The sequence below is a fragment of the Notothenia rossii genome (genome assembly GCF_949606895.1).
Source record: "Notothenia rossii genome assembly, chromosome: 5".
NCBI lineage: Eukaryota > Metazoa > Chordata > Actinopteri > Perciformes > Nototheniidae > Notothenia > Notothenia rossii.
In genome coordinates this window covers 77,685,947-77,706,621 of record NC_136903.1, presented here as the reverse complement: position 1 = coordinate 77,706,621, position 20,675 = coordinate 77,685,947, and the positions used below count along the sequence as shown (strand labels likewise).

At 40.2% G+C, this 20,675-nt stretch overlaps 1 protein-coding gene across 10 annotated transcripts in view; it reads left to right on the top strand.

Moving 5' to 3' along the window:
- Window positions 1-20,675, top strand: part of atp2b2 (ATPase plasma membrane Ca2+ transporting 2) — a 118,782-nt gene that overhangs the window by 86,272 nt on the left and 11,835 nt on the right. For 7 of the 10 annotated variants that reach the window (XM_079684893.1, XM_079684895.1, XM_079684894.1 and 4 more), the window contains 9 exons: window positions 333-374; window positions 2,286-2,450; window positions 4,139-4,353; window positions 4,475-4,717; window positions 14,101-14,342; window positions 15,459-15,693; window positions 19,030-19,209; window positions 20,191-20,278; window positions 20,466-20,572. In XM_079684893.1, the coding sequence (XP_079541019.1) occupies window positions 333-374; window positions 2,286-2,450; window positions 4,139-4,353; window positions 4,475-4,717; window positions 14,101-14,342; window positions 15,459-15,693; window positions 19,030-19,209; window positions 20,191-20,278; window positions 20,466-20,572 (1,517 nt within the window). The remainder of the gene's footprint in view (window positions 1-332; window positions 375-2,285; window positions 2,451-4,138; window positions 4,354-4,474; window positions 4,718-14,100; window positions 14,343-15,458; window positions 15,694-19,029; window positions 19,210-20,190; window positions 20,279-20,465; window positions 20,573-20,675) is intronic. The other 3 variants (XM_079684901.1, XM_079684896.1, XM_079684902.1) reach the window with 1 other exon arrangement.

The window sequence follows — 20,675 nt, the reverse complement described above, 5'->3', positions numbered from 1 at the left end:
GTAATGCCCATTAAGCATTTTTAGTTATTCTTATGCAATCAAATCAAATCTTTTGAAATGTAATGTTCTCGACCTAACCCAAGAAAGAATTCTGCTCACTATGGTTTTTCTCTGTGGTTCCTTTCCAAGAGATGTACTGTAGCTTCTGCTTGCATTACATCTCGTACAAATCAAAAGCCTTCTTATGTGACACAGAGACGTTTTATTAAAAGTCATTTCCCTGTCTCCTTGTTTGTGATTTTTGTTTTTTACTGTGTGTGCTGCCTGTGGTTTTGTTGACATGTCTGCCTTGGTTATTTTTGTTGTTATTGTCTTGTATGTCTCCATCATAGGTAAAATGCAAGATGGCAATATGGAGAGCAACCAGATTAAAGGTAACCAGACCATATCTTTCACTCTCTCCTCCCCTGCCTTCTCTCTTCCTCTTTCACTCCTCTTTTCCTTTCTATGACATGTGGTGTAAGCTCTGGGTCAAATGCAGGTGACATAATCCCACATTGCTTTGTTTATTCCCGCCTTAATTATATCCTGCACTTTTAATACTTGATGTCTCAAGTTGTTTAGTCTTTCTCAGTCAGTGCTTGACCCAGGTTTCAACTGCAGTCATGTTTGGTATGAAAATCCCTCCCTTCACTCTGTCTGTCACCGGTGTGTTGTTTTGTTGTTGTTCTTGTTGTGTTGTTGACTTGTCTTGTTCTGTGCAAGAAAACAGAAAACTGTCCCTCAACTACTTCCTCGCTCAGGGTTCCTTCTTCGAACCAAACCCTCTCTATACTTTCCTCTCGAGTATTATATCACAACCTGGTTTCCCTTTTCCAATGTTTCTTGAAATGTTCCCCACATTCTGATGTATATGTTCTGACATTAAAGGGATCAACGATTTGTTTACGGTGTTCTCCGGGGCTTTAGCTGCAGCAATGTTTGTTTGTTTTAAATATTGTTTATCTATCAATTTAGTTTGTGAAAAATTATGCTCATCCCAATATCTTCGTGTTTCTTACAAGCTATAAAACATAGAACAAGAAGCACATTTACACATTCAAAAAATGTATTTGATTTTTAAACAAACAAATAAACTGTCCTGCCTGAATCAACCAATTGATTAATTACATACAGTACCACAGTAGAAATAATGTTTCTGACATTTAAATATTCAAACTTGGAAACAATTGACTACCTTTCCACTAATAATTAATCTACAAGTCTATTTACTAAGTTGAAGCATTCATTTCATGTCTAAACGTGTTTCGTCTTTCAAAACAAAAGTGCGTAGAGATTTAATAAGCACAGATTGAGCAAGTCAAAGTGTCCCCAAAGGGAAGGGTAAACGATGACTTTCTACACCTTGGTATGATGTTTGAAATGTACTTTAGGATTACAGTCGGGTAAACACACTTACTGTCTTGTATCATTAGCCTGGAGAAAACTATAAGCAAAACCAGAGAGTGTCTTTTGGGTGATCATCATTCCCTGCCTCACAGTGATTGAAAAACTGGGCAGATCCTTGGTGAGAGATACATAAGAGGAAGGACTGTATGTGTGTGAGAGGGGGAGATAGATGAAGACAACAGAAAATAGGAAACCTTGTTTCTGCCAAACAATAATTGGTTCTTTCAGTATATAGTAGGTAGAATATGATGTCATCTCAAAGTGTGAAGATGAGGACACTGGATTTGGACCTTTTGACTGGTGGAGGCAGTTTTAGTGAATTGTCTTTATATTGTTTATTCTGCTGACAGTTGACATTTTATACATTTTAGCTTATTGTGATTTCTTTGTGTGTAAAATGTGCTTCAGTATTTAGAAGGTTTATTTTTCCTCACGCTTTCCACATAAGAAGGCTTCAAGTCTTTGAACATGGCCATGGATTACAACCACTGAATTATTCATGACTTACTGTAAATATGTGTATTTGATATAAAATAGCATGAATGCTAAGAAATGCAGTGATTCCCTTTTCTACACCAAAACAAGATCTACATTTTCATGCTTTCTAGTTGTGATTCTTTACATAGAAACACGGTTCACAACCTTTTTTGATTTAACCAAGAAGACACTGCAGGGACAAACAAACAATTCTTATTATGGTATGGTAAAGCTTAATATATCCCAATTATTTCCCATTGTGTCATGGGATGTCATATGGTATCTTCCTGGTTTCATATCCAAACTGTATCTCTGCTGTATAACCTGGGTTTGAAGCCTAGCCCCCTGGTTGCCCCTTTCCCTCGGTCTTATCTACATCTCTAACGCTGCTTCTGTCTGTTTCTTTGTGGTGTTTACAGTCAAGAAGCAGGATGGAGCCGCTGCCATGGAGATGCAGCCTCTAAAGAGTGCTGAAGGTGGAGAGTCCGAGGAGAAAGAGAAGAAGAAGCATACCGGTTCGAAGAAAGAGAAGTCTGTGCTCCAAGGGAAGCTGACCAAACTGGCTGTCCAGATCGGCAAAGCAGGTACAAGTCCATCGCCTTGTCAGGCCGTTAAATCAGGGACAACAAGGCGCTGAGCCGTCATCCTGTCAGTCAAACAAGGTCGTGCACTTACTTCTTGTCTACCTAAAAGCAATCAAACAAGTTGAGAAGAATGCAAAAGTGTCTGAATTTTGGAAGTGTAGAAGAGTCTGTTCCCTTTTATTTTTCTAAATGACCTTCCCTCTAGGGACATGCTGTATCATTGTTATGGAAACATCTGAGATTGCATTATACCTTTTCCCTTCTGCATTTTCTGCAATCCAGCAAGCATTTAGTAACAGATGCCCACATGCCATGTACTGTATGCCCACACTGTGGGTGTCCTCACTGCAGCAACAAAGTAGGATTACTGTTTAACAAATAAGATAAATTAATATCACATACCTAAATTGCAACATGCAAAACATGCAGGGTTTTCTGTACCGGTCTTGGGTATTTTTCTTAGATAGATCCGTAATAGGTGATTAGCAAGTTAAACTGCCACGGCTCTCTTCGAGAGGCTTATTTTGTTGTTGGGTTTATCATTTTCTGAGAAGCCCTAAAAGAAGTCCCTGTTATTACAGTGAGCTGTTATACAGACTGTTGGTGTAGGGGATGGATTGAGGAGGGGGTGTCAGAACAATGAACTACTGTTACTGGACTAGCACACAAGCAGCAGTTGGATCATATGGCCTTCCACTCTCACTCTCAGTGTGCCTATTTTTTAAATTATATATTAATGTAGCTTCAATGCTCTCAATAGACTCCTAATAATAAACCTTACCAAGCTGGCACATTGTCATGAGGAATGATGAAGAAATGTAGATAGAGGGATAAGTGGTTATGGTAGGGGTCTCTCCAATAATGTCCCTTGTTGATTAGACCAAAAGGGAGTATACACAGAGTAATAGCACCACCTATCTAAAATGATTAAATTGTTATACAACAGTCCTGCATTACAATTGACTTGACTCTTTACCATTTTTCTGATAAAACTTGAGCTTATTTAGTCCCTAAATGAATATAGTGTTGACTAATCTAATTGACTCATTTCTTTGTTTAATGTAGGCGTGTCAGTTTGCTATCCAAGTGTGCCAGCGAGGGCTGCTCGATTATGGCAAAAATCATAATCTCGATTATTTGGGTCAATAATTGATACCACGATTATTAAAAACGATTATCCATTTACATTGAAAACATCAATTTATTGGAGAAAAAAAGTGTGAACAGTATGTTTGTATCAGTTGATCACCCTGAACTTTAAGTATAATTCAACTGAAAACCCCCCAAAAAAAAGTAATTAAAAAATAATAATAAAAAAATAATCGTTTTATTTAGATTACGTTGTTTTCGCAATCGTTGCAAGCCATAATCGTAATTGCGATTAAAATACGATTAATTGAGCAGCCCTAGTGCCAGCATGCACAAAACCGTGATTTTGTCGCTCATGGCATTATGGTGTGTCAGTAGTACCCTCTAAGTTTGAAACCCTCTTGGCCCGACTGGAACCTTTTAAGGGTTTTTCCCATGTTTCGTATAGGTGATCTGTTTTTCCTCCTTATACCAAAACATGTGCGTTTCAGGAGGATTTAAGAATCTCCTCACGAATGAATTTCTACACATGAATCACATAAAGTGACTTCACTCAGATTCTGTCCTTATCTCATAACCTTTTGTATCCTTTTGTTCAGGTTTGCTCATGTCAGCCGTCACAGTCATCATCCTGGTCCTGTACTTTGCCATTGACAACTTTGTGCTGCAGAAGCTGCCTTGGTTGCCAGAGTGCACTCCCATTTATGTCCAGTTCTTTGTCAAGTTCTTCATCATCGGTGTGACTGTGTTGGTGGTGGCCGTGCCGGAGGGGCTGCCGCTGGCTGTCACCATCTCCCTGGCCTACTCTGTTAAGGTGGGCAAGAATTACACTTAGAGAGTAAGAGAAAAGACAAACAGTGCAAATGGTACTGCCTTAATATTTGAAAGCTGTTTAAATGCACACATTATGATCATCATGTTGTTAACTCCTGCAGAAAATGATGAAAGACAACAATCTGGTGCGTCACCTGGATGCATGTGAAACGATGGGCAATGCGACGACCATTTGCTCCGACAAAACGGGCACGCTGACCACCAACCGCATGACGGTGGTGCAGTGTTACATCGGGGATGTGCACTACAAAGAAGTGCCAGATCCCTCCGCTCTGCCAACCAAATCAATGGACATACTGATCAATTCCATCTCCCTCAACAGCGCCTACACCACCAAGATACTGGTAAGCAACATGTAACGTAAGCCTTTGTAAAAGATACTTCCGAGTATTTTGCTCTCTAGGTTGAGCGTGGATGGCAACTTGGGACATAATATTACTGCGTCTGTACCTTATATATACAGTCTATGGTCTGCACTACACACAAAATGGTAACACAGTATTCCATATGGAATTTGAAACAGCACTTTTATGGTGCATCCTTGTAGCACTTTTCTCTAACTTAATAGTCAGGAAGCTGCATGATGTCAGCGCCCTCTGTGTGAGTGGTGAAACCATATGATAAGAGAAGCCCGGAAACAGAGAGACAGTTCTGCAGTGCGTTCTGCGTGGGAGCAGGCAGACTGTGTCCTTGGCTGCTGCTTTACCTTCATCAGGAATTCACTCGACTTGCCACCTTGAGAACATTTGTGTATTTTTGTCTCATCTGATATTCTGAGCATAGCAGACTGTAATTGAATCAGATGCGCCTGCCTAAGATTGTTTTCTTAAATGCAATAAGAGATGGATGTATAGATGGACGGTTAGATACAGTATGTTTCTAAACTCACCTGAACGCATTCACACGAACACACACATTTCTGCCTGTCTGTGTGTCACTATCCTTGTGAACCCCTTTAGAGTCGATTCAATGATAGCCGACCAACTTACAAATGCCCTAATTTAACTTGCATAGGGAATGAGCTGAGCATGCGGGACATCTGCGATAGAAGGATCACACAGATTTCACTTCATACCCCTCAAGGCACGATCACAGCCTCGGTGTAAACAGAGAGTTGATCATCCTTTTTTAAGATGGAGAGCTACACATTTCTGCCTACTCTAGCTTTAACACTGGTAGCTATGAAGCACAGTGTATACCTTAAACTCTGTTGTAGGCGAACAAGTTGCATCAATTTGTGTCGTTCAGGATTGAAAACTAAAATGTTTGTCTCCTGGCAGAGCCCTATTTAAATATATAAATCATTGACACATTGTTAAGCCCTACTTTTGTTTAACGAACAGAACCCTTTGCATGAACGTTCAGAGAATGTTCCTGTTATTTAAAAAAAAAGGCAAAATGTTTTTCAACACAACATGGATGCAGCACAAATGCATTATCTGCCAGTGTCCGCCCTCTGCATTGGATCTTCTCCAAAATGTAATGGGTTCTTGCTCGGCCGATGATACAGTACTCCCTTCCGGACAGTTTTATTTTTGTAGTCAAACTGAGCCAAAAACATAACCTCTGTAGTCTGTAGTAAGGCACATGATATTTACTGACAGTATTTTGCATCTATTTGAAAGTGACGATAAAAGATGAAAATGGTAGCCAAGAGAAACGATCCGGCAACACATTACTGACAGGGGTGTCAAACTCAAATCCGGCCCGCGACTTCATTTTATGTGGCCCGCAAGAGCTTGCAAAAATATAATACGTTTATTATACGGTTACATGCCACTTTACAGAAGCAGGTTGCCCATAAACTACATGTCCCACAATGCATCTCGTTTTGTGACATGGGCACTGAAGAGACTTGCACTGGACCTCTGCTTTCAAACGTAGTTAGTTATTACCCTATCCGATAATAATCCAATTCAGAGGCAATAACGTAATATAATATATTATTTTATATATATATTATATAATATATATTATATGTAATATATGTATATTTATATAGTTACAACTGGCCCTTTGAGTGCAACCATAATGCTAATGTGGCCCGCGATGAAATTGAGTTTGACACCCCTGGTCTATTATATAACCATTTTTTTTTAAATAATGGAAAGTCATTGAATGTTTACTATAGCTACACGAAAGTTTTGTTGATGGGACTATAATGGTTGCTAGGCTGCCTTTACACACAGCAATTCTTCCCCATGATGTGCTACAATAACAAGATGTTATCCATATAAAAACCTTTGAGGAACGCTTTGCAGCATTACATCGGACTATTGTACCTCCATAGCTGCTTAGCTCGACAGAATCAAGGCCGACGTGGCGGATTAAATGGCACATTCAGTCTGTTTCGTAATCTCTTCATTCATAAAAGTTACATTTTGGGGTGAATTTTAAATGATATATACAGTATGTGTACTGTTGACACCGTCCATCCCAAAAAGTATTTAACAAAAGCATCTTCTGTTCTAGATACCCAACTGACAACAATGCTTATACATACATCTACATCTCTTCATTCATGCATGCATACATACACATAGCCAAAGAACACACATACATTATTTTATGGTATTATTGAAGACAAAATCTAGCCCATAAATAGTACAGAACATTTATTTATTGAGAGCTCCTTCTGGAAGGAAATACAAGAAACAAGAGAGCAAGATAGATAAGGACAGAGATAATTAAGGAATGAACTAATAAAGCCAGATGCGAAAAGGAACATATCTGAAGAATATTTAGTACATCTCCCTTCTCCTTCCCCCTGCCACCCCCACTCCCTCAGCGCCGCTCCAGCTCTGCAGTACGCTGGCTGGTGTGTTCTTATGTAAGAGGCCAATCCTGTGGGATGCCAGGATGGCTATGGAAGTCTTTGATGGCCACCACAAAGACACAAAGGCAAAAAGGCAGGCTTTGATACCCGTATCAGTCCCCCTGCTTCCTCTCTAGCTGTATAATACAGCCAATGGTATGGCTCTGCTTCTTCTGTCAGCACATCGCAACTCTAAGTGGAGAAGCCTCGTCCTTGAGGGAGAAATTCACAGACATTTACACAATGAATCCATGCACACATAAAGTATAACCGCTCATACAGTACACACACATGCTCCTATATACTGTATTCATGGGCACATTCATTTATTGTATATTCTGAAAGATGATGCGTGCACACATGCATACAAATTAGAACACCAGTTCGCCTGGGATGTATCTTGCAGACAAGTCAAGCGAGCTACTGAGCAATTTGTGAACACCATTCAGTGACGTCAATATACATTTTCACCGTAAGAGGATATGCATCACCGCCAGTGGCAAGAGCTATACAGACAAAATCCCCATTGATTTACTCATACTTTGATTCTTCTGTTTCTCTCTCAACTTTCAGTTCACTTTCATAGGTTTTACATTTTGTATGATGCATATTATATGGGTCTATAAAAACCAGCAATGCCATTATAAAATATTGAAAACTTGATTTGAAAACCTCAATCGAAGCTTCAAAGGTACAGTAAACAGACATTTTCAGATGCAAACGCTGCCACACATCTGTCCTATCAGGCATACCCACACTGTAGGAGGCACTCAGCTCACAGGTGTATTCTCTTGCAGCACAGTGTCATGTGTTGAGCGTGGCTGTGACTGTCCTTGGAGCTCAATCTCATGTGGCTTCAACCACCTGTTCAGGTCATTATTCAGGGACAAGAGAGGTGGATGATACACACACATGCACACAGTTAATGCAAACACACACACACACACACACACACACACACACACACACACACACACACACACACACACACACACACAGATGGCTTCAATTGTGAGGTATAGGTACAAAGGGACATTTACAGTAGCTCAGTATGAAGATAAGCAAACAGATTCAGCAGAATGTGTTGATGTTGAACAGGGATTATAGAGACATTTCAGTTCACTTTAAATGTTGAAAAAACGCCATGTCGTCCACAATGCGCAATGTTCTGCCTGTAATTAAATGGACTGCCTCATTTTTGTTTGGTAGTGAGTAGTGGGGTCCTACTATAATTGGCTCACAGTGCTTTTGTCATCTGGACGTGGCGTGCTTGTTTGCACAGCATGGAGGAGAGATGAGAGTATCTCGGATGTCTTTGGCTTGAAGCACCCAGTGTCCCCATGGAGTAGTTTTGGACACAGAGACAGAGATTCAGTGGAGGAAGCAGAGACATCTTCAGCTGAGTTATGTCCTTCTCTTGTTCTCTCTTTCTTTGTTCAGCACTTGCTTTCAGACGTGACAGTGTTGCTGAGATGGCAGTGAAAGAGAGGTCGTCATCACATTAGAATGACAATGCTTTGATGTGTCAGAGGCACCAAGCTTAATGGGCTCCCTGCGCTTCCCTCACACATGACATGATAGATTTCATGCTCTCAGTTACTGTGTTTCCATTTTTTATAGACCAGTGTATATTAAATACAAAGTAGTAAAACAATATGAACTGGCTTCAGTATTAAAGCCTTCTTTATTTGCTTATAAAGCATCTTTGAGCACAGGGGAAAGCAGTATAGTGTCTCCGAGGCTTGTTTTACCTTTATCAGTTAAACCCATAGTGACTACACCTCCTAGAATTCCCCTAAATGGACTGACTTTCAAAAAGATTTTTGTGAAATTGATCATCAAGGCACAGTCAAAGCTACAGGCATAGTATTCTAAAATTAAAATAAAGTTGTACAAGAAAGGATATGCGAGTCATGCCTTTTCGCATTGTTTTTTTCCGACTACTACTATCCCTGCAGTAGAAGGGCAAATAAAGGACAGGCAGAGAAACAAGGGGGAAATAAATCAAAGCAACTGGAAGGGAGGAGCCAAGCAAGGATATGTGCAAAAATAGGATGAAAGAAGATCGGAAAAGTATACAGGAAGAGATGAGAGAAACCACACTCGCGTGACGATTGTCCTCATCATGGACTGCAGGGCTGTATGGCTACCCTGCAGCATGCCTCCAGGCCTTAGCCCAGTTGGCTGGTACAGTCATGTGGAGAGCTAGAATATCACCCACTCCTACATACAAGAGGGATCGAGGAGGAAGGTGGAGGCAGGGGGGGGTCCGCCTTGTAGGACACTGTAGAGACTGGTAGTATGGAAAAGTGGTAAGTCATCCATAGAGAGGAAGAATGGTAAGGATTTAAGGGGATGAGGGAAGGGAAGACAGGATGTAAAGTATAGGGACAGAAGGATGAACACTGAGTAGTAAAAGGGCGGGGTTGAGTGTGAAGAGAAGAGGAAGAAAATGGAAGATCAGGGGAAGGAACAGGAACAGGAGGGATGGATTAAGGAGAGCCCCAGGTGGAAGAGGAAGTAAAGTTGCCAGCTCTCCCCTTGGCATATGTCCTTGCCTGCGGGAGCACCCAAGGACCAGAGAGAGGGCAGCTGGTCCTCCGCCACGGCCAGGCCGGGAAGTGCCAAACATAGCTCCGTTATGCCAACGTTAGGCATCCCATGCCAGACACTGCTTTTGTGCGTAGGAACTCACGTCAGGCTATACCTTTGTGGAATTTCAGAGCATTAAGGGCAGAGTTATGTCGGCCATTTATTTATTTCCTTCTGCCAGCAACAATGAGTCGGGAACTTATAGTAAACAAGTGGAATTACTGAGGACCTCTTCAACAGATTACGCTCCTTAAAGTGAAAAGTTATGACTTCAAGGCAAATTATTATTATTATTTCATGCATTGTTCCAATACAATGTGTTTTGCATGTAAGTGAGTTTGCTATCTAAACTGACATTTATCATCATCAGAGTAAAGAAGCAAAGTAATCAAAGTAAGGAAGAAAAAATCATACAAAGTGAAAACTTGATGCCAAACGAGCATCTTTTAATATGCAATATACAGTAAGGTCAACACCTCTTATATACCCCAGCTTCATGCTTACATAATCATTTCAAACTGACCTACACCCTGCATGGTTTTCAGCTGGTTATTCAGTCATTTAGTTTGATGTTTTCCTGTTGCTGGGAGCCTGTTCTCCAAACACTTAGTGGACAGTGCAGATGACAACATTTGTTTCATCCCCTCATTAGCCGATGACAGGCAGTGTCTTCCTGATGTAATCAGTGGTCATTAGGAAAAGGCATTCATTCCGTTATTTACCGCAAACTGGGTATAAAGTATTTATACTCTTGTCTGTGTATGTGAGACACACAGCTGGACATTACCCAGATATGTCTAATTACCAGGTGGACAAGGGACAGTGCACTGATTGTGTTTTAATGATTAATGAGATTTTAGATGACTTTCCTCTCCAACCCTCTTCTGTTTAACCACTGGCTCACATCAGCTGTAGTTAAAGGTACACGTATAATGTGCCTGAGCCCGAATGGATCGATGTTTCTCGTCTCCAAATCAAATGTTGTTTCAATATATTGAGCTGCTTAAGTAAACATTGAAAGCAGACATATAACTTACTAAGGAGATGAAGTTAGCGATATTCAGTCAAATCTTCACAGATGCTCAGAGTCCTTCAAACATATTGGCTTCAATTTATCAAAAAATGTAACTTAAGAAACACAGAAAAGTGAAACCTTGACATTGTTTATTTTATTAGCTACAAAACAAATGTGCCTCAAAGGATTTTACAACCTTAAAGGTCCCATGTCATGGCCATTTCCACTGATCATAATTCCATTGTTGAGGTCGACTGGAATAGATTTATATTGTGCAATTTTCCAAACTCACATTGGTTTCTCATACAGCATCTCTGTAAACTACGTGTATTCACTGAATTTCACTCTCTGCCTTTAACGGCTCGTTGTAGCTCCAGTAGCTCCAGCCCCCACCCTCCCTGTGAGCACAGTGTGCTCTGATTGGTTGGGACGTTGTGAATCGCGCTAAGCTCCGTGGAGGTGTTGTTTCCTTGTTTAGCGATACACGGCCAAACTCATCCTGAGCACACACAAAATCACAGCCGAAGTAACAATAATAAGTGGCTTGATATTGAGTAAGAAAAAGGTTGATAAACGCTGTGAGAATGGGTCTAAAGAGAGAATTTCGCCGGGATCCCAACTGTCTGTTATCAGCCTGCAGCCAGGGAGGAGAGACCAGCAGAGCTACCTGCACTGAGTGTGTGTGTGTGAGGAAGTCTGTGGATTGGTCAATTTGGACCAATCAGCGGGGGCTTAACGTAACAGCTCCACGGATTGGTCCATTTCATTCCGGGTACGGTTGACATCATGCATACCCGGAAGAATCAAATGGACAGTGACGTATCTCCAACGAGGCGTTTTGGGGAGGTATTTTCTGTGTTAGAGTTTTACTCGCTACAGGGTATACTTTGAGGGTTTTGACTCTGCAGACCGTTTACATGCATAAAAACCTTCATAACACAGAATGGGGAGGGTAATAACCAGAAAAGCATGAGATGGGACCTTTAACATTATCGAGTAAGACACTTTCTTTTGACGCTCGGTTCAATTAATAGATTGCAGTTAGGTTACAATTTCTTATTGAAATTAATTATATTTGAATCTTTGCCAGGCACATAAACATTTTATTAACATTCTCTATCAAAACTTGTTAGCAGCTGGACAAGATCGTCCATTCAATGGAAAGTGTGAGAATACACAAAAATCCATTAGGTAATCCATGTTATTCACTACACTGTCAATACATCATCTTTCTCAATACTTTTCCCAAGTGCCACGTGAATACAAAAAAGGAAGAAAGTCAAATGAAAAACCTTGAAAATGTCAAGCTATTCTTTTAAATCTAATCTTGGTTGGAGGCTTGTTGAGAGGCAGAACAGAAGGAACTGCAGTCAATCTATTTTGGGGCAAATAGCACAGACTGAAGGTGTCTGCTTAGCAGCAAGTCAGACGCATTATGTTCAAAGTGCTTTAGACATTCTGCGTAGGTGTACGTGGTACGTGTAGGTGTGTGTATGTGTTAGAGAAGGAATGAGTACCTGACACGCTGTTCTTTAGCTCTGAGCATAGCTGTTGTGTGAACTGTAGTCACTTGCACAACCTCAGAGAGACTAGGTTTCAGGTCCATCCGGCTAGTAGGGATCCGAATGAACATAAAGGACGTTGTTCTAAAATACTGATGAACAATCACCTTTATTGGCTGTTGCTCACTTTTACAATTCATTTGATTGATGTCTATTCAGTTATTTCATGTCTATTCATTTGATTCATGTCGCAAATTGTGTGTTCTTTTCCTTTTAGGCTGGAAAAACTAATTCATCAAACAGTTTTAACAGAAAATAACCTTTATGAACTATTTTCATTTTCAAGCACAAGTTCTAGCCGTGACTGGTTTCTGGAGGAGGTTAACACATTGCTATTCGTTTTTTCCCATTAGCAGAAATAGAGAACATCTAGAAACAAAACGAAGAGTTCTTTATAAATTCTTTATTGCTTAGTATTTCTGTTACTTGACAAATTGCAGTACAAAATGGATTGAAGTGCGAGAAATACTAATGAATATGGGACTGGGGGAAGATGAAAAGAGAGGCATAGAAAGATTGTGTGAAGTGAGATGAGTGAAAATCCTGTAAGAGAATCTGAGCCAAAGAGTAAGAAGTGTTGGGAGAGAAAGGGAGAGAGCAACCTCTCTTTTCCCAAGTCTCTCCTCACAAGTATGCTTTGCCCAGTGTTACCATGGCAACGATGAGTCTTCCACACGCTGACCACACTCACACACACTTGCACACATAGAGTGTGAAGGGAAATTGCACACACACCCACACACACTGTAGCACCTGAACAGCCACGTGCACAGATAATGCAAACATCACCTACAGTAAAAGCTTCTACAGTCGGCTCGTGATGAACACTCTCAGGCTTTGAGAGGTACAGAAATGGCTCCGCTGACCCACTGTGCAATATATTCCTGCTATACAGAGTCAACGCATGAATTGATCATCAGCATAAGATTGATTATTACATTCATGTTTTTCAATAAAAAATGACACATATTCTCTTGTTCCCTAATTCTCCTTGATTTCTACGATAGTATAAGGAAATGCAAGGAACAAGAGAATAAGTGTCATTTTTGATTGAAAAACATTAATCTAATAATCAACCCTATGCTGATATAGGGTTTCTAACTGAGTTAAACAAAACAAGCAATCTGAGGATTTCTCTTTGGTGCTGTGATTACAGTATGATAGGAAGAGTATTGATCAGAACAAAATGTTTATTAAAAAAACATTTCACATGCTGCTTTATCTATTGTTCACACAATCCATGTACCGGTAGTCATATTTAAATGGTGATACTGCCATGTTTACTGAACCAGTCAAATCCATTAGAAATATTCAATTACAGATTGAAATGGGTTGAGCCATATGCCTGAAATAAGAACATCTACATCTGACTCCATCTTACTCATCTACCGCCCTCCCACGCATAGCAACCCTTCACCTGCTAGCTGGTTGATTATCACTAGCAGCTATTTCAAGCCCTACATTGGTTGCACTGTGCAAAAGAAAAGAGAATCTCATTGATTGAATAGATCACTGAACAAACAGTATAGCATTTGCCAGAAAACACAACCAAAATATTGATGGAATTCAATCATAATGATATGCATGGAAGTCCACAACTGATGGGTAAAACAATCATAAAATAGATTATAATCATCAAATGGTATAATAATATGTGTAATACAACCACTGGTAGAAAATCATATTTATTACAGTTAATATTTGGCTACATTTTAATTAAACATCGGAAAATCTTCCCTCTAGCCCCCTGATAAGGAAGGCGGTCTGCCGAAGCAGGTTGGCAACAAGACAGAGTGCGGCCTGCTGGGATTAATCTTGGACCTGAAGCGGGATTACCAGCCAATCAGAAACCAGATCCCAGAGGAGAAGCTTTACAAAGTCTACACCTTCAACTCTTCCAGGAAGTCCATGAGCACTGTCATCAAATTGCCTGATGGGAGCTTCCGCATGTACAGCAAGGGAGCCTCTGAGATCGTTCTCAAAAAGTGAGTCTGGTTTTGTGTTTAAATGACATTATTCTGATATAAATAGTTGCACATAACCTTGTTCTACAGTAATATGCTGTAATAGTGTTACAAAAAGTGATGATCTTTTCAATGTTGTTACCAAGTGTACAGCTAATCCATTTGGAGTGCATAATGTACTAATGGTATGCACATGCTCCAGGCATTGAGAGTGGGCTGAGTTTCCACTAGAAGGTCACACAATTCTGACATTTTACAGAACACAACGATTACAGTACAGTAACAAATGAGAGGCAGTTATTAAGCTTCCTGCACAAACTAAAGGAAGCAGCATACATTCTCCTTTCAGCATGATTGATATACAAAAAAACATTAAATTGTAATAAATTGCATTTAAACTAAGGATTGGAAACATGTTACATACATTACATACATACATCGAGGGGTTATATAAACGTGTGTGCCCCAAATGACAAAAGTCCTAAAATCACTTTGGAGCAAATCACAGTTAATTTGCTAATGACATACCAGAAATGCTTTATTAATTCCCGCTGTGGGACAAATAAAGGATTTCCGATTATAGCAGGTGAATTTAATCTTTAATAATTTGGGAATTGCCTTTATTGCTTCCTAGCCGAGCAGAAGATAACTATATTAATACTCCTCCTCTCCTATTTTTCAATTAAATATCGAGCAGCCGGTTCATTTAGCCTAGCATAAAGTGGTGACTGGAAGTTTTCACACTTTGGTTTTTGTATTAAACAAGTCAGATATAACGCAGTAATTAGTTGGCTTTAGAGTACCTGGTACTGGTGGATTTTGTCAAAGCAAGGCTAGCTGTTGCTTTATGCTAAGCTAACCTGGCTGTAGCTTAGTATTGAAAGCACAGATATGAAAAGACAATAAAGATCTACTCATGTGCTTCTTGGAAATAAAGCCAAACCATTCCTTTGAGTTGTCATATTTGTCTAAATGTGTGATGATCATTTAGACCAAAAGGTTTTCTTGTTCTTTCAAACTCGCAGTGCATAGGCCATTATGATTTACGTATGTTGGGTCATTCTGACATCATTCTTCCAAAGTTACAGAAACAGAATTGAATCTAACCTCAACTGTTAACGCCAACCTTAATCACAGATGCAGCCATATCCTGAGCGATGTAGGGGAGGTGAGGGTCTTCCGTCCACGGGACAAGGACGAGATGGTGAAGAAGGTGATCGAGCCCATGGCGTGTGACGGCCTGAGGACCATCTGTGTGGCGTACCGTGACTTCGCCAGTGACCCCGAGCCCGACTGGGAAGATGAGAACAGCATCCTGAATGACCTCACCGCCATCTGTGTTGTTGGGATAGAGGACCCTGTCAGGCCAGAGGTAGGAGGCTGTGGGATGTTTGGGTGACATACTAAAACATTTCATATTGATCATAGCCAACAAACATGGTTATTGTAAGTTATTATGGGCAGTGAGTGCAATATCCGAGTGTGCACAAACTAGATAGGCAGGAAGGTGAATGACATGATTAGACAGGGTTATCAAAATCTTGCAACAGAAACTTGACTTTTTCCTTGCAGAGGATTATTAATTTTATTTTTTAAATATTCTGCTCTGTTGAAGGCAAACAAAAACACTATTTAAATAAGTGATGCATCAATAACTCATTCAAATCTTATACTGAGGAATTGCACTTGAAGGAAAGGAGTAATATCCTTGGGAGAATATGGGATGGAAAGAGTGTACAGCAGGAAACTGACCATACTTGACAGCTCCTGTGGAGGTACAGGGAAGCAGGAAGCTAGCTGACCGCTGCATTATTCAACTTCTTCCATCCCCCACCTCACTCCAACACGTTTTTCTGTTTCCAACTCTCTCTGAATCGTACGCTTTGACTTTCACCTTTCCCTGGTTCATGTCTCTTTCTCTTCACTCTCTCCGCACCTACCTTCCTCTATTTGCCCCTTTGTCTGCTTTCCTGTCTGAAGCCGAGTTATGTAAGCATCTTAACAGATTTAGGTCAAATAAATAAATGCAAAAAGAAGACCATCATCCTCAAAATGAATAAGCAAACATTATAATACAAAACAAAAATTAAAACTAGCCAGAAGCGCTTTTTGCATTACAGTGTAATATAAGGTAAGATGAGTGGAGATAAATATAAAATACACCATTTTAAGATGAAAATAATCAATACATAAGTTGAATATTGCAGATTGGAACTCCAATAATGCAGATGTCTGCAAATGATGCAACATCTGATATGTATTTATTCACACCTTATGTGTTAATATACTCCCTTGCTTTGCACCAAGCCTGGCAGTTTGCAGCTTTTCATTTCTTCTTCAACTTTGAATCCAACATTTTTAATAACTGATGTGGAAAAGCATCGCACCGCTCGCTCCCTTGACATCTTTCCAGGAGTAAGACTGGCTAATATTGGAAAAGAGAGGATTTACGTTTTGCTACAAAGGTCACACAGAGTGGTAAACATGTTTTTGTTTTTGTTTATTAGTGTTTCGAATGCGATGTTCTTTTTAATAAAAAGCTGCTCTATAGGTTTGCCCCCAGAGAAACAAGAGGGGAGAGAAGAAAGAGAAGAGGGAAAGATGTAGCCCAGGAAAGATAAACCGATTCTAAATCAGATTCATGTCAGACAGATGTCGGTCTGCAGGAGACGGGTAAGTGGAGGAACGGAGGAGAGGGAAACCAAATCCATATTCGAGACACGAGAGGCTTGTTTTTCTGTTTCACCTACTAGCCTCCTCCATCGGGCCAGATTGTATTTTTAATAAGCCTCCTCTTTCGGATCACCAGTCAACTAGAGCAGTGGGAATCCAAAGCAAAAAGAGTGAAACAGACAGAAGGGGTGACAGATAGGCAGACGGGAACTTGATATCTTGATAACAATGACTTGGTGAGAGCAGGGAAGGCAGAGCTTAATAACTTGCTCCACTTGCCACAATATTTAATGCGAGATCTGAATTGAAAACGGACTTCTAACGGATGAATGGAGCGTCCTCTTATTGTTATTTTTGTAAATGCACTATTTAAATACTGATTATAATAAGCCTATGGGATTATTCATGAGCAATATTGTTTTCATTTCTAGAAAAAATCAACTCCCTTGACTACCTCCTCATGGGAAAACTAGAAAAAGCTACCAAATTAATTATTTCATAAATTGGTTGAATCAGAAACACAACCCTGCTCACTTCAAAAAGCTATTTTGTCTGTTGTGACTCGTAGCGTATGACCTATAGGCAGACTTTAGGGAAATGCTGCTTTGTAATTCACATTACTGACTCAACTATACATTTTCTCCACTTATAATATATTTGAGTTGTTAAACCACATGTGGCAGCTAGCAACGGTTATTAGCTTTAAACAACAAGAACATGTGTCTATTGTGTAAGGCACAGGGGTTAGTAAACATAACGTTCATATTTTCCTATACCTTCTTTGACTCACACGAGACGGTACGTTTAGCAATGTTTAGTCTAGCTAGCTAATGGGCATAGTATTTGTGATGGACAGGAGAATTTGGTGCAACTTCCAGAGTATCCGACTCAGACTACACTGATTACAGCGTCAGCCAGGAGAGCATCGAGCCCAGAGGGGAGCAGAGTCTGAGGAGGGTCAGCTGGAGGCAGGGGCAGAGAGACGCCCAGAGAGACGCCCAGAGAGACGCCCAGAGAGACGCCCAGAGAGACGCCCAGAGATGTCCTGAACAAAGCAAAATGAATATACAAGCAGAGGACAGTCTTGATGATTGAGAGAGATTATCGTTGTATGAATCTATAAAATGTCTTTCACAAAAACCCTAGCTTTTGTGCCTTTGAAGCTACATGTCTACTTAATGAGCCGTACATTATAATTATGAGATTTTGTTTAACCTCCTGCTCAGTAGAGACCTTCCCTCCTCCTCTGTATACATTACCTTTCTATTACGCCGTCTTTAAACCAACACATCGACGAGCAGCTTGATTTGGCTGTTTATTATGCCAACATATTTACACATTGCAGAGGACGATTAGTTTGGTCTTCACTCTTTTGTTGCCCTTTACATGTGAGCACAACAATGCTCCAATGGCTAATGTGTGTATGTGCTATATGTCCAAAGGAGGAATAGATAAATGTAGTCCCGGGCCTGTGTGCATGTGCACATGGAGGTGAGTTGCTGTGACTGTATGTGCACACGTTTGTTTGTCTGTGTGTGGGGAAGAAGAGGTTTCTGAATGAATACTCTGCTTTTGCTTGCTGGTTATACCACAGATCAATCTGCTACATACAGTCACTTCTTCCACTCTATTAGTTTGAAGGGAAAAGAGAGATTCCATTCAAATGTTGTGTAATATATTATATTCATTTAAAATTTGACAAAGTTAATGTTATGTTACTACTCAGGAATCAGAATTCTGATAAAATAAAACCTTTTTTTTTTTTGTCTATTTGAGGCTAAGTCAAAAAGATAGCTGTATTGTTTCATTTGATATGCTGTTAAAGCTACTATAATCCATATGTGAAAGTGACAATGAGTGATTACGTGAATGTGAAAGGGGTTCACCAAAGTGACTCAGAGAAACACCCTTACTGTTTGTGATTTAGTGTTGGGCTGTTTGCGATACAGCAGGCAGCTGTGATGTAGCCCTAAAGACTTGATATTGCCTTTCTAGCACCAAATGGCAGAGTTATGAAATATGTCTTCCTCTTTAGGTGCCTGATGCTATCTTGAAGTGCCAGCAGGCAGGCATCACAGTTCGCATGGTGACAGGAGACAACATAAACACAGCCAGGGCCATAGCCATCAAGTGTGGAATCATCCACCCCGGAGAGGACTTCATCTGCATCGATGGCAAGGAGTTCAACAGGAGGATCCGTAATGAGAAAGGAGAGGTACAGTAGCTACTTACGACTTGACAAATCTCCCTTTAAATGTCAGTTAGTGTGGCTTAAGAATACAAAGTTCCAGCGTTTGATATGCGAATGTAGTAAGGCAGGGGTGTCAAACTCAAACCGGCCCGTGACCTCATTTGACATGGCCCACAAGAGCTTGCAAAGAATACAATTAGTGTAATTGTTGCATATTTGCTTTCAATGATTTGCCCTAGACTTCTGCTTTCAGGCGTAGTTATTTATGAAGTTATTACCAGAGCTGATAATAATCCAATAATATAATATATATATACATTAATATATATTAGTTATATATGTATATTTATATAGTCTTAAAGTTACAACCGGCCCTTTGAGTTCAACCAGAATGCTAATGTGACCCGCGATTGAAATTGAGACACCCCTGTAGTAAGGTATCACACACACATCTTAACGACAAAGCAGACAAATCTCAAATGTCTGGCCACGTCAAAAAGAACATTCTAAGTTTCAGCCTAGTGGCTTCCATCAGATCAAGAAAGGAAATTAAAGTAATGTCCTTTGGTATACTGGAGTTAAAAGTGATTGGTTTTAAAGGTCACTTGGTAATTAAATTCTTAAGGTCCCTTTGACTCTGACGATTAAAAAATGGCTAAAAACAGGTGAAATACCTGAGAGTTTCACGGTTATCGCTGAGGTTTCACACTCTGTGAAATATTCCCTACGTTTCGAAGTAAATGACCATGTTACCTTTCTAACCTCCTATGTAGAAAGATATGACTCACATTTTTTTTCCAGCCCTGACGAAGGCCACCAGGTCAAAACATAACCATGTTTCTTTTGACGTGGCCGGACAAACTTGGTGGTATCTGTGTCTGACTTTTTACCTTTGGGTATTCAACGCTGGTACAGAAACCACTGTGAGAGAGGCTGAGCTAAGAACAAGAAAGATTCCCCTCGAACTACCTGACCTTTTATTTTTCTGTGTGTGTGCGTTCCCAGGTGGAGCAGGAGCGCATTGACAAAGTGTGGCCTAAACTCCGAGTTCTGGCCAGATCTTCCCCAACCGACAAACACACACTCGTCAAAGGTGAACTGGTTGCACAATTTCATATTCATTACTGTTGATAGAAATAAAACTCATCTCAACAGTTTTTTCTAAATACAATTGTCTCTCCGAAGCTGTAAATAACTGAAATGATTCGTCTAAGTATATTGTTGATCATGTGGGGTTATTTGTATTGAGTTACAATGTATGTGCCCTTTGTGTTTCAAAGGCATTATTGACAGTACCTTAGGAGACCAGAGGCAGGTGGTGGCTGTGACAGGAGACGGGACCAATGATGGACCTGCACTAAAGAAAGCTGATGTCGGCTTCGCTATGGTGAGCAAACCCTATTTTCTCTTTTGCTGCCCTTTGAGATTGATCTCAGTCAACATCTGCTGATATCTTTTGTAGGGTTCCTCTCAGGCCCTCTGCCTCTAGC